The sequence below is a fragment of the Echiichthys vipera genome, assembly GCF_963691815.1.
Source record: "Echiichthys vipera genome assembly, chromosome: 1".
Taxonomy (NCBI): Eukaryota; Metazoa; Chordata; class Actinopteri; order Perciformes; family Trachinidae; genus Echiichthys; species Echiichthys vipera.
Genome location: NC_139826.1, coordinates 17,278,267 through 17,292,417, shown reverse-complemented (window position 1 = coordinate 17,292,417; position 14,151 = coordinate 17,278,267). Strand labels below are relative to the sequence as shown.

The window sequence follows — 14,151 nt, the reverse complement described above, 5'->3', positions numbered from 1 at the left end:
GTATCTTTTATTTTGGGAAAGCATAAAAATAAAAAAACCCCGATCATGACACGGAGAGAGACGACCGACCAGGCGTAAAGCTAATAAAACCATCTCTGGCGATAATCCGCTCTCAAATTGGCCTCAATCGGAAACTGAGAAAATCTACTCACAGGCTCTCTCTCTCTCTCTCTCTCTCTCTCTCTCTCTCTCTTACTCTCTCTCTCTCTCTCTCTCACACACACACACACACACACACACACACACACACACACACACACACACACACACACACACACACACACACACACACACACACACACACGTCAACCCCACAGCCAACATTTTTAGACTGCTATGTCGTGACCGGAGCGATGTAAATGTCACACGATTCATTGGCTACTGTCAGTCTCCGGCACGAAAACGTCAATGTTTTGATGGCGTTTGGATGAAATGCTCCCTTTGTGTTGCCCCGGCCGCTGCTGTGTGGAAGTGGGTCGGTAGAGAGCCGAGGCATCGTCGGGCTCGCTTTCAGCACCTGGACAGCTTCTTTAGCAGGGTTCCCCACTGCGCTCGCCGGGGAAACCCTCGGCTGAGGAGCGGGATCTGGATCTGGAGCAGCACACGCAGCCCCTCAACGCTCCCATCCCCAAGAGGAGACTGCACTTAAGATGCTAATATGAATAACACTATAGATGCTAATATGATCTCGCCGAGTGACGATGCTTCTTGCGTATGAGCTTCAGTTCCTCTTTGGTTTTTGCACTGAAATCCAAGCAGCACAAGTGGGAGCAGCAGCAGCAGCGGTGGTGTTGGTGGTGGTGGTGGTGCTCCTTCAATGCAAAAGTGCTAAGGATAGCTGCAGCCTACACACACTGCGAGCCTTCTGCTGCTTCGCTTACTCTGATCACCACCGAGGGAGACATTACTATCAGCAAGGGGGCAGCAAGAGACACGCTTACCCGTCAACAATGTAAATCTCACACAGGTAGGTCCTTTGCTGCAAATAAATAATCCATTTATGTACAGGCAGAAGCTCTCATTAGTTGCGTGTAGATCTCATTTAGTAGGAAAATGATACAGCAATCAGCTGTTTATCACAGATGCATGGGGTTATTACTGTTGATGGTGAGTGTCGATTGTTTGAGCTGTAGGCTAAGTGTGATTAGAAGTTTACATTTGCTAAAGTTCCCCATATGTTTAGGGTTACCAGTCAGACATTTTCATTGAATGCAACTTTTCAAAAAACATTTGTGGCTTATACAGCTCCAAAAGTTAGTGTTTGTGTTAGTCAGACACATACAGTTGTCACTGTGGCTTGGCAAGCATGTGTCGAAAGCCATGCTTTACTCATTTAACATTTTTCATCTGCAGTTAAAGGAAACAAATCATTGAGAAGAAGGTGCTTTATTAGGCTGAATACTATTCTTAAATTAATTTTATGGAATGTCCCTAATGTCCATCATGGTATTTAGAAATCCAGTTCGGATTTATATTGAAATGCTGCGGATAACAGATCTTAAACTAACTTTATGAATATCTGACTACTGCTGCACCTGAATTTAAAGTTTTTAGCCACCCAGATTATTAATAGTCCTCCATTTAACATTAGTGAATTTATGCAATAACTGGGAACACTTTATATTAAGGTACTTGTAATAGGCATTACTTGACAGGTAATAAGGGCCTTAAGTCCTTAAAAGCACATAATAAAGGCTATATTAACCCTAACAAGCCTGTGAATATTCTCATTTGTCCAGGTCATCATTATTTCCAAAGCAATTTCAGTCAAAAGCAACTGGACTTGGTTATTTGTCTAGGAAGACGTTTCACCTCTCATCCAAGAGGCTTCATCAGTTCATGTACGCATCTGACCAGGCTGGGACTGGTCCAACAACCCTAACAAGGGATTGTTCTTTAGATCAGGTAGTACCAAAAAGCATAGCTAACTGTTAATAAGTGCATAGTTAACGCTAATAAATGCATATTAATGTGTTACTTTTATGTTCTTATAATGTCTTGGAAACTAACAATAAACATGTTCATGGTGTTATTTACACATACGCATCTTATAAAGACTTATAAGGCCCTTATTACCTATTAACTAACGCTAACAAGAACCTTAATAGAAAGCGGTACCCAAAACCCTTTTGAAAAAACTTCAATGCAATAATGACTATGTTCTTCTCAGGTTCAACATGAAAGCAGTGTCTATCAGGCGAAAAGGTGAACTGCAGCACTAACAACGCCAGAACTCAGTGGAAACCTTGTGACAACCCTCTCCACATCTCTCCTCTCTCCATCAGCCGGCATCATGGCAAATGCTGAGTGAGTAAAGTCTGTTTTTTCTAATGCCTTCTCACTCTCTCCTCATATTCCAAAGCAGTATTTATTTTATTTTCTGACATATGGCGAAGAAAATGGGTCAAAGTGTAAGCTAAAAGAATGTATGGTCGAATGTCAGAGATGCATTGTAATTGAAGTAGTAAATGAGGAGTGTCTGTAGGACATAGACCACATTCCTATGGATTCCTTCCTTTCACGACACCTCATTTTCCCAGCATGCCTCTTTTTTTCTGATCTCAGCTTCTCCTCTTCATCCTGTCTCCTCTCTTTCACTGTTTCCAAGGTTTCTGTGCCTCCCTTTTCTACAATAATGACCTTTATTCACTCAGACACTGCTACCGTTGAGGTGTCTCTGACCCTCGTCACTCTGAATGCTAAACACAGACACACGCTAAGATGCAGAAACACACCTGCACAATGCTGATTACAGAGCGTCCATTCTGCAGCCGTAAAAAACACAGGTCACTATGTCCATCCTCAATGTGGAAAAACATACAGTATATGGACTATTTTTATTATCCCTGATTATTACAAATTAACAGATTTGTCCAACGAATCCTCACCACCTCCAGTTTTGTCCCAGCTTTCCATTTTTAAACTGTGCTCTCCGACTGTGTAGTGAGAACAGCTGATGCATTACCGAGGGGACACGCTGTAGCCTGTGTGTGTGTGTGTGTGTGTGTGTGTGTGTGTGTGTGCGTGTGTGCGCGTGTGTGTGTGTGTGTGTGTGTGTGTGTGTGTGTGTGTGTGTGTGTGTGTGTGTGTGTGTGTGTGTGTGTGTGTGTGTGTGTGTGTGTGTGTGTGTGTGTGTGTGTGTGTGTGTGTGTGTGTGTGTGTGTGTGTGTGTGTGTGTGTGTGTGTGTGTGTGAAGACGACGTACGAGGTAAGGGAGAGCAGTGAAAAATCATTCTTCTGTTAACTCATGATTCTGCTGGCGTAGCATGACTCTCTAATTTGTTTCCTCTTAACTAGCTGCATTTATTTTCTTGACCTAAATGAATAGCCCTAAATCACTGCTGCATTTGTGCTTTTATAAGAGCACCAGTTCTGCTCTTGGCCCCGTACAGAGCTCTGCTCAGCAGGCCTCAGTTGCAATGTCATATCATGCTATGTTTGAGGTGAAATGCATCCTAAAACAGGAGACTATACCTCACGGTTGCGTTCCACTAGAAATATCTCTTACTTCTGAAGAGTGATATTCAAGTCATGCATAATAATACATGCAATATGAAAAAAAAATCACATATAGTAGTAATAGTAATCTGAGTCTATCAGTGGCCAAAACAAGCACTTTCAGTGAACTCACATTGACAGTCGTTATTGCTCCGTTCAAATACATTGCAGTCCGGTCAATACTGGACCAATTTAAAAAAAAGTGTTACTATTTGTCACTTACACAGAACTGCACAAGAGTAATAGGGTTGAAAATACCGAAAATACCCTTAAAGTAAAAGTACTAGTATTACAGTGTAAAATACTCAATTATTAGTAAATGGAATTAATTCCAAATTATTTGCGTAATAGTACAGAAGAATTATCGACAAAATGTGCTTAGAATATTACTGGGTCTGCAGAAAAAAGGTCCCAGTGACTATTTTTTTTTTATATGATATTATTAGATTATTAATAGTGATTCATCCATGTGTAAGAAGCCTCTTTCTGTTGGAGCAGTTTGAGGGGGAGCTGCTTTTGTTTTGACCACTTTAAAAAATATCATGTTCTTTAGTCCAGTTGTTTCCAACCTCATGGACAGGGACCACTCCAAAGGGTCCCAGAATTAATCTGAGAGTTTGTGAGATGATTCAATTTAGTTGAAAAGAAGAAAAAAAGATTTGCTAAACAAATTTGTCTTATTGCCTTTTTTGTGAAACATTGGACAATTTTACCTCTTTGGGCTGGGAGACAATCTTTGTATTTTATACGATTATCTTATGTGTTATCATCTAAAATCTAAATCTTAAAAGTAACCATTAACTATAGATGCCAGATAAATTGTATTTAGAAAAAAAGCCCAATATTTCCCACTGAGATGTAGTAAAGTAGAAGTAAACAGTAGCAGAAAATAGAAATACTCACGTAAAGTAGTTGAGTGCAGTGCTTGAGTAAATATACACAATCACTTTCTGCCACTGCTTGCTTTTAGCTGACTGATATTTTGCCTCCAACGATGTCCGAGAGTTGCGACTGGACTCAGGCTTTAGAGAAAAATGCGTTCATGTATGCAAATCTAATCTGAAGACTCTAATTTGATGGGATTGTTGTATACGGTGAGTTGTATTTCCCTTTAAGATTCTGGGCTATTCGTCTCCCTCCCCACGTCGCTGTTTACCCTGTTGTTTATTCAGTGCCAGTGGGAGGGTGGAGAGGTTGGATGGTTTCTTCAGAGGGTGGGAGTTGTCTTTCTCCCTGTTGAGAGAAATGTTGCCTACAACATGTTGGCTCTGTTCATACAGTACACTGGCATAATGTAAGCCATTTATTAGCCATGAATAATAACAATTGTTGGTTAGGAGAAAACTACAACCTGTATTAGGGCTGATCTGCTTTTAAAAAGGGAACAATGAATTTTAAAGCATTTAGCCTGGGCAAGTGTCTACCTTCATTTTTGAGGACTTTTAGAGCCATCCTTGCTTGAATTTTATCTTTTTCTTTTTGACAAGTGAGCTTCTATAGCATTACAGCTTTCTCCATATATCATCATCAAAACATTGTCATTTTCAAACTAATCAGTCTTATCTTCGGGAAAAGTCTCCTTCCAGTAAATTGTTCCCGGAGATGCCATTATAATTATAATTACTCACTCACTCTTTACTGAATTAAACATTCACAATTTCATAACAGTTGTTGCTACGAATTCTGCATAATGCTCAAGATGCAACAGGCATCTTCTCAAACACAGTTAGAACTAGAAATACTTTGTCTCCTATGGTTGTCCGTTATTCAGTCAGTTAAGTCAGTTTCACAAGTCCACTGAAATCTGTCTTTTCACTCATTAAGTCTGTCAAGACCTGCATCCCCTAAAGTGTCTGAAGAAATACTCTATTGTTTGAAACTATAGTGTAAAAAGGTCCACAGACCTCTTTAATATGAAGAAGGCTTATGCACATGTGCTGTCTTAGTCTTGCCCCACAAGGGTTTCAGTGTCTCCTGTGTCTTATACAGTGAGTATCTGTAAAGGTCAGATAAGAGACTGGTCACACCAGGGCCAGAACAGTCCATTGTGCAGTCTACCAATTCATCATATTTTAATCTGTAATATTATTAATGAGCTAATGTGCCTGGCAGACTTCAAATATCCGCTAGCAGTTGAATTGGGTGTTCTAAGAAATAACCTGAAGCAATCGGTAAATTCTGTATAAGGTGTTTTGTCCTACAACATGAACGCCATGCTTAACACCAAGTAATGTATTTACAAGCTATTACCTTGAAAAGACTGGTGAGTGAATTGACTGGGATGTATATTGCCCCAAAAGCTAATGGTAATAAAAGTGAGGTAAATTATCCTTTCTGCTGGTATTACTCTTTTAGCAAGGTTTAATCTGGATGCCAGTAAAGTAAAAGCTGACAGTCTTTCTTCTTCTTCATCTTTTGATGTGAAATCCATATTACGCTGTATGTGAGTCAGCAGCAAAAGAGAAACATTACCCACTGTCTTTGCTTTCTTAGCAGCAAGAAAAATACTTTTTTTTAGTTCATGGTGCTACAACAAACACGCAAGTGTGTGAAATGTCTAAACTGCTGTTATTACATTCAGGCATGGAGTCTGACTGTAAATTAGAAGTTAGAGGGAATAGTTTGCAGTGTTTACTTTTCCACCACCAGTGCACATACTCATATGCAATGAGTCTGTAACACTAATACACAATGATGCCCAGCTTCTCCACAGTTTTCCACAGCAGCTGGTGGGAGCAGAGAACATCTGTTTTGTGCCTCCATGTTCTGGCCAAGTTCTGGGTGTGTTTTAGATCCTCAGGTGTTGTGGTCAGACAGCCTAATCTAACTTGTGTGTGTTGATCTTTTAGTTCACTGAGGACTTGGACAGAGTCGAGTGCGGTTCAAGATAAATTGTGCCTGGATGGAAATACATTTTCTTTACTCCCACAGAAAGTGTATTTTTGAAGCTGCCATTGGGCTTTTTTTAAGGAAAGGTAGTGAGCACCATAACGCCTATGTTTGATGTAATGTGTGGAAACAGTGGCTCATAGTTTATAGGTTTCATTTTCATTATTGATGCTAATTACATATACTATATTTCAAAACATGAACATGATTTTTATTCCATATTTCCACGTTTCCATTGCATGGCACCATTTTCAACTGTACTATACTACAATATTACCTGACATACTCATATCCAGTGCCTAATGTATGTAAACACCGTATCAATGCTAATAGGACTACTAGGTAGTGTATATAATTTGGTACATCTAGAATTTAAGATTTATGAACCGTTTCCAATAAAAGTTTAAATAGGAATAGGATATTAATGTACTATTAATATGAGTTCACATAAAAGGCCCCATTTTATTCTAATTTTCAGGTTCATACAAAAACACAATATTATTCTCATACTGTCTGTCTAAATATACCCGTATTCACCTCTGTCTGAAACACTCCATTTTAGCGTTTGTCTCTTTAAGTCCCCCTCCAGAAAAAGCCCAGTCAGCTCTGATTGCTCAGTGTTTCTGGGTCTTCTGCATTTGCTCTCTTGGCGTGTCTGCATTGTCAGTACAACCGGGGAGGGACTGTAAAAGCACTTTCTACCTATACATAATATAGTGGAATTTCAACCGTAAAATCACCTGGCTCATTTAAAAACACAGTTTCTGAATATTTGTTCATTTGTCTGTGGACTGAGCGTTTTGACACTTTCACACTATTTATATAGTACCTGCTTTATGATTAAAAAAAGACATGGAAATCTCACTTTTTAGAATTTGGGACCTTCAAAGCAATTTGAAGCCGAATTGATTCAAAAGAAATCAGTATGTCCATACAGTTTTTATCATGATTTTCTTTCTCTGTAGTCTTCCAAAGATTTTTATGGTCATATACTGTATGTATTTTTTTGTTAGCCAACAGTAGAGACATGGCCCTTTTTAACAAGAGTCTACAGCCCAGCTAGCAGCTCTGTTAAGCTATAATACAGCAGTGCTTTGGGGCATACCGCTAACACCAGCATGCTAACATTCTCACAGTGACAATGCAAATGTTTATTAGGTGCTTATGCTTACATTTGCTAATACGCCCAGCAAGCCAAAGATTTCCTTTTCTTTTCTTGAAGGCTGCTTCTAATTCTGTCTTATAGCATAGGGGTGAATGAGACACCTACATTTGTCGAAGAAGGAAAAACATCTTCAGCACCCCTAGCTCCCAGTAACTTACATGACCTTCTGTTTTGGTCAGTGAAGTCCCTTGAGCAACTTTTGTCACATAATGACCTTTCCTACCTGGTCCACAACTCTACAGTCCACAATGTAATTTTGTCTGCCACCCCCAGGGAATCCTGCTCCCCTGAATATCATTTATTTCCTGTAGATGCTCTTCTGCAGTCTTTTCTAACCTCTCCATAAAACCATGTTTTTCAGAATTTTGCAATTGCCATTTTCTGTTAGATAAGACCATCTGGGGTATTCAGAAAGGTCATTATTTGTATTTAAGACAGCAAAAGATGTTGTTTTTATGTTTGTACGTAGAAGCAGAGGCAGTTCTGTCTTTTGGGTTTTTTCATTGACATTGTTCAGATCTCAGTGCATTAAAGACCTTCTCATATATGAATGAATTATAATAATAATAATAATCATTATACTGAACAGCACCCTTTTAATGCAAGGAGCATCATACGTTCGTTATATTCATGTTTGTTTATTTTGTCTCTTTCGGTCTGCATTTTCACGTTTCCATGCAACATTAATATAACTTGCGATCGGTACAGAGTAGAAAAACAGACATTCGTGGAAATATCACAAATATCTTAAAATGCATGCCTAACCCTATTGGTTCACAACTTTGCTGAACATTGTACAAATTTATGGGCCTGGTCAGCGGCTTTTCCTGATATCTCAACTGGCAGCCAGGCAGTGTACTGTGAGCTGGCGGGCTCTGGACAGCTTGTGTCTGTCATGCGTGGTTATGTGTACAGTCCTGATTGTTTGGGAAGAGAGCCAAACCTGCTGCTGTGCTAGATGAGAGGTGGTATGGATGAGATGTTGTATGTAGGAAAAGCATTGAGAGGGCAATATATATCAGACAAACTCACTCTGGCGTAATACTGTGTTTCCACAGTCTCAGAGCAGAAAGTCTTTTCCAAGTAAAGTAAGTGTAGAGGTATTTGTCATAGAGGCACATTGACCACTTTCACAGTACAACATTGTATTGGTACATCCTGTAGTAGGACACATGACACATTGCATCTCCTTGGTTGCTTGGTAATTTGTTAGTGCAACACAGGATTCAGAACTAAGTCAGTGATAGTGATGTTGAACTAGATGACACTGAATGTAGGTTTTCATTTAAGTTAACTGGTAAGCTTCAAAGACTGAATAACTACAGTATAGGGATATTGCCTCTACTGTATGTGCAAATTATTTTGGTTTTATTTTTCAAATTCCAGTTAAAGGTCCAGTCTGTAGGATTTAGTGACGTATCATGGTGAGGTTACATATTGCAACCAACTGAAACTTTTCCTGTTTGCTAAGCTAGTTGGAAAACTACGGTTGGAGACGTGAACAGCCCTCTCTAAAGCCTGTGTTTGGTTTGTCCTTTCTGGGCTACTGTAGAAACATGGTGATGCAACATGGCAGATTCTGTGGAAGAGGACCTGTATGTGGATATAAACAGCTCATACTAAGGTAACAAAAACATGATTCTTATTTTCACACGATTATACACTAAAGAAAACATACTTAATAATATTATATTATAATTTAAAGCCCCTGAAAACTTACCCATAACCTTTATTATTCTTGAATAAATATGCATTAATCACAGATTTAAAAAAAACAAACATATGTGGTGGTTTAAACCTTATTAAAATTGTAACAGTAAAAACGTGACAGTAACCTGACAACATAAGCAGGCAACCCCACAACTGCCATCATATTGTGATATAAACGTTTCGAAATCCTGATTGGTGCTCAGAAATGCATCACCACTGAGCCCAGCCCGCCTCAAACAAGCAAGAAAATCTCTCAATTGCCAATTGCAGTTTCACATTTTGTCATAAAATTGTGTTTATGTAGGACCACATCACTAATAGGGGGGGGCATTGAGTAAATAGGTGAAGAAGCCGGCGGAACAGTGCTTTAGGATGGGTTGGATTATGCTTTTGTAGAGGAGTAAGAGTAGACGGGGGGCCCACAGACAGTGATCTCAGTTTGCGTATGATGAAGAGTCTTTGCTGTGCACGTTTTTGTGTGGTGATGACATGTTCGTTAAAGTTGAGTTTGTTGTCTATGGTGAGTCCTAGGTATTTGAAATTACTGACCTGTTCAGCTGGTTGTCCTTTGATGGATGTGTGACAGAGTGTAGGGGGTGTCTTGGATATGTGTATAACCATTTCCTTTGTTTTGTGGATGTTTAACTTGAGGTAGTTGTCTGTGCACCAATGTGAAAACTGTGTTAATGACTGCTGGTATGCTGTTATGGAATTGTTATCACTAAGAAGGTCTACTATGGCTGTGTCATCTTCATATTTTTAGTATGTAGTGATGGGAGATCATTTGTGTAGAGAGTGTACAGAAACAGACTGAGAACGCAGCCTTGGAGGGCTCCGGTGTTGGCGATGAGCGGTGATGATGTTGCTGTGCCTACTCTCACGGTCCGTGATCTTTTGCTGAGGAATTTGTATATCCAGTGAATGTGGAGTGGAATAATGTCTAGGTGTTGGAGCTTCTTGATGAGCTGGTGCCGCTGGATAGTGTCGAATGCTGAGCTGACGTCAACAAACAGGACTGATGCAAAGTTGTTTGGTCGCTGCACCCTCTGTCCCCCGTTTCGACCTGCATGCAAATTGATGAGGGTCCAGTTGTGGTCTGACAGTTAGCAGAATGAGGTGAAACATGATCTTTTCTATGCACTTCATGATTATTGGTGTGAGTGCCAGGGGACAGAAGTGGTTGGGCTCTGACGGGCAGAGTTTTTTGGGTATTGGTGTAATGGTTGAGGTTTTCCAGAGGGTTCAGAACTTTAGCTGTTCTGTAGGATTCCCAGAAGATGGAATAGAGGACTGGGGAGTGCTCCATGGCACAAAGCTTTAGCACCCTAGCAGGGATGCCATCCGGCCCCGATGCCTTGCCAATTTTGCACCTGGCCAGCTACTGCTGTACATCCTCCTGACTGAAGGGTGGGTAACTCAGAATAACCTCTTCCTACATCACAGATGTTCTTACCCCCTAACAACTCGTCTGAGGATAACTGACTCTGAATTCCTCTTTTATGTCCGTTTCTTTAAACTTTATTTTTAGATAGGTTTTCTTAAAACTTAGACTGCATTTACACGTTTTTTTTAACATCCTTTGCCCTGCTGTGTTATCATCTCATTCTATTCATTATTTCATTTTGTTTGTATTCATGTATGTATTGTACCTGTACATAACTGAAATCATTGCATTTTCTGAACAGACGAACAGACAAGAAAGGCTGCTGCCTAAAGACAAAAAAGTGATAGTCTTTTTTTTTAACTTTAATATCTATTTTCTTCCCTCATATAATACATATTGCATTGTACATAAGTCAACAGCATTACAGCCTCTGGTGACTCTGGTGAATCTTTTTGACTATATAGAGTATGTCTCTTCAAAGATATGTAAGCCAAGGGAAATAATCCCATCAAATTGGGATGAAGGCAGAAACTCTTGAAACTAGACTGCAATAACACTTCTTCCTGAAAACAAAGGGTTTTTATTAATGAAAAATGAATAAAGCTGCTGTTGTATGCTATGTATGCAGAGATGATAGACTGGGAACTGCTACCACCTCTGCTTTTTGAAGAAAATATAGTTCGGATCTTTTGAAGTGGGGTTGTATGAACACTTATCCATAGTCAGTGTGTTACCTACAGTAGATGATGGTTGCAACGTCCCCAATTTGGAGAAGTCCCAACACAGAAGCTAAGCAATGTACTGCTATGGATGGGGCCACCAAAATAATCAATATAATATAAGTGTGTGCAAAATTTCAAAGCCACCAGACTGCTTAAAACAGCAGTACATAGCTTAGTTTTTGTGTTGGACCTTTGTCCGCTTCTCCAAACTGGGGGTGTGCCGACTACTGTAGGTAATACACTGGCTATGGATGAGTACCTCATACAAACCCACTTCAAAATATCCTTACTATCCCTTTAACTACCATCACTGTATTAGTATGAATAATCATGTAAGCCTCCTCTAGTTATATTATATGTATGTATGTTATCATGTGTCCTAATTTATCTTTGTGTTGTATAACTTTGTTTCAACCTGCTTCAACTATGCCTACCTAGTTTTAAGACGGCCTGGGAGAACAAGTCAGCTCTCTTAATCAGCTCGTAGAGTTGACAGCCAGCATTAAAGAAAGGTGACCACTACTTTCTCAGAAGTGAGAAAATAAGTCTTTTTGTTTATCTTAAACAATACAGAGATAAATAGTCTCTTCCATTTTACAGGGGTTTTGTAGGATTTCCATGGGAGACAAAGTGTGTACAACTAGAGATCTTTACAGCCAATGGGCACATGCTTATTCACCTGACACAGTATTTGTGAATCCGCCTGCTTACAACGGCTGTGACTGGATCTGGTGTGGTAACGTACCTACATCTGGTTCCTTTTTTCTTGTATTCATGCACTGTTGGTGTTCATCAACTGTCCATTTGTTCACCTGTTGCTTTAAAGTTGGTTCCAGGTAGCAGTTATAGTTTTTAAGTAACTTTACTGCTGCTTAATGTTTCTCTATTGCAACATGAGTCGGTTTTAAAGCAGGAAACCAATGGTAGATGGCTCACACACTTTCTTGAATTACAGCTAAACAGTACACTAGAATGTGTTTCTGACAACATTAGTAACTAATGTTCACGTATGGTGCTGCTGTGTCAGTCATTGTCTTAAACCCACCTTGCATGAGATAAATGGTTGTGTTATTTTCAGTAGGACTCCCCAAGACCCGTGAAAAGACTTAGATTGTGAAATCTGTGGAGTTGTTTCAAAATGTCATGGTAGCAACTATAATGCATAAGCTAACTGAAGATGTGCTAAGACCAAACGCCATTCCCCCGTTTATATTAATAAAAAAGAGGGAAGGATATATTTGCTTCTGGTTGCCTTGTTAACTCCGTACATACATTGGAGATCAACAGTAGAGAAAAAAGTATTAATACCTGATTTATTCTGAAATATTGTTTTTTATTGTTCAGAATTCAAAAGAACATCCGCTGTGGCTATACCGCTGCTGTACTAGCAGTTGTTTTTAAATAACCAAAGCACTTCAACAAAAAACTTAAATTTGTGAAAAAAATGGTGAGCAAAAGTATGGCGTCCAGATCTAAACCCCATAGAGAATCTCTGAAAAATCTTTGGCAACAAAGTAAAGGCTAAGAAACCCACTACAGTTACTGAACTGTGGAAGAGACTGAAGAAGAATGGACCAAGATCAAACCAGAGTGGTGTGAGAAACTAGTGATGTCCTGTGGGGGCAGATGTGCTGAAGTCATTCAAAGCAAGGGCCTCTACACTTCCTATTCATTTATGAATCCTATAACCCTAAGAAAACTCTTAAAATCTTCTCTTCTGACACAATGGTTACTGTTCTCTAATTTTGCTCACTGCTTTTCACAAAATAAAGATTTTTGTTGAAGTACCTTGGTTATTTAAAAAAACATGCTAGTACAGCAGTGGTATGGCCACAGCGGATATTCTATCAAATTCTGAACTTGACAAAATAACAGTATTTCAGAATGAAGCAAGAATGAATACTTTGTTCTCTGATTTTGATCTCCAGTGTAGTTTAATCTTATTGAACTTTGACCTGCACCGTAACACTGCACTCACAAACTTAACATGGTCTTTTGGTTCCTAGTGTGGTCACTATTGTACAAGCTGCTTGGTGTACGCACACACACACACACACACACACACACACACACACACACACACACACACACACACACACACACACACACACACACACACACACACACACACACACACACACACACATTTATTCACAGATATTAGGATGCCCTCCAACAGCTCAGGTCACTCCAGATTGCATCAAAGGTCCTTTAGCATTAACATTATCACTGTATATTTTAATAAGCCCTGGTTGTGTGGTTTGAAAGGGTCATAGTGTGTTTGTGTCTGTGTGTGTGTGAGAGTTGTTGGTTATTTGTTATCTGCCTGAATATCTATCTGTCCGGTCCTGTCTGTTTACCTGTCTGTCCTTTCCCAAAGGTATGCCTGTCTGTCAGATTGCGTGTCTCTCCTGTGAATGTTTTAGGGCTCTCAGTGTTGTCTGTCACGACAGTTTGAAGATGACTGTAGGAGGAGGAAGGAGAGGAAGTGAAAAATTCAGAAACTCAAAGTGGACAAAGTGTATCTGTGTATGGCAAGTGGCTGTTGGGAAAACCCTGGGCATTCTCTCGGCACACAACCATTACTACAATCACTACAGTTTTCCTTTGTGTTTTAGAGTGCCTATAAGCCATGAGGTAAACAGAGAATAGGCTGCAAGAATATATGATTTTCACTGCCTGTTTAACAGTGTCATATGGTTTTGCCTTTAACTTAGCAATTTGTATTTGCATCTGAGTAAACCGAGGCACCCTCTCCACTCTTATTTACCATATTGTTTCCT

General features: G+C 39.7%; 1 protein-coding gene across 1 annotated transcript in view; it reads left to right on the top strand.

The window, feature by feature from the left end:
* Nucleotides 1-14,000: 14,000 nt before the first annotated feature.
* Nucleotides 14,001-14,151, top strand: part of LOC310951590 (transmembrane protein 266-like) — a gene marked incomplete at both ends in the record, with an annotated part of 35,266 nt that continues 35,115 nt past the window's right edge. Inside the window, one exon of the mRNA XM_083919892.1 lies at nucleotides 14,001-14,005. Within this exon, the coding sequence (XP_083776018.1) occupies nucleotides 14,001-14,005 (5 nt within the window). The remainder of the gene's footprint in view (nucleotides 14,006-14,151) is intronic.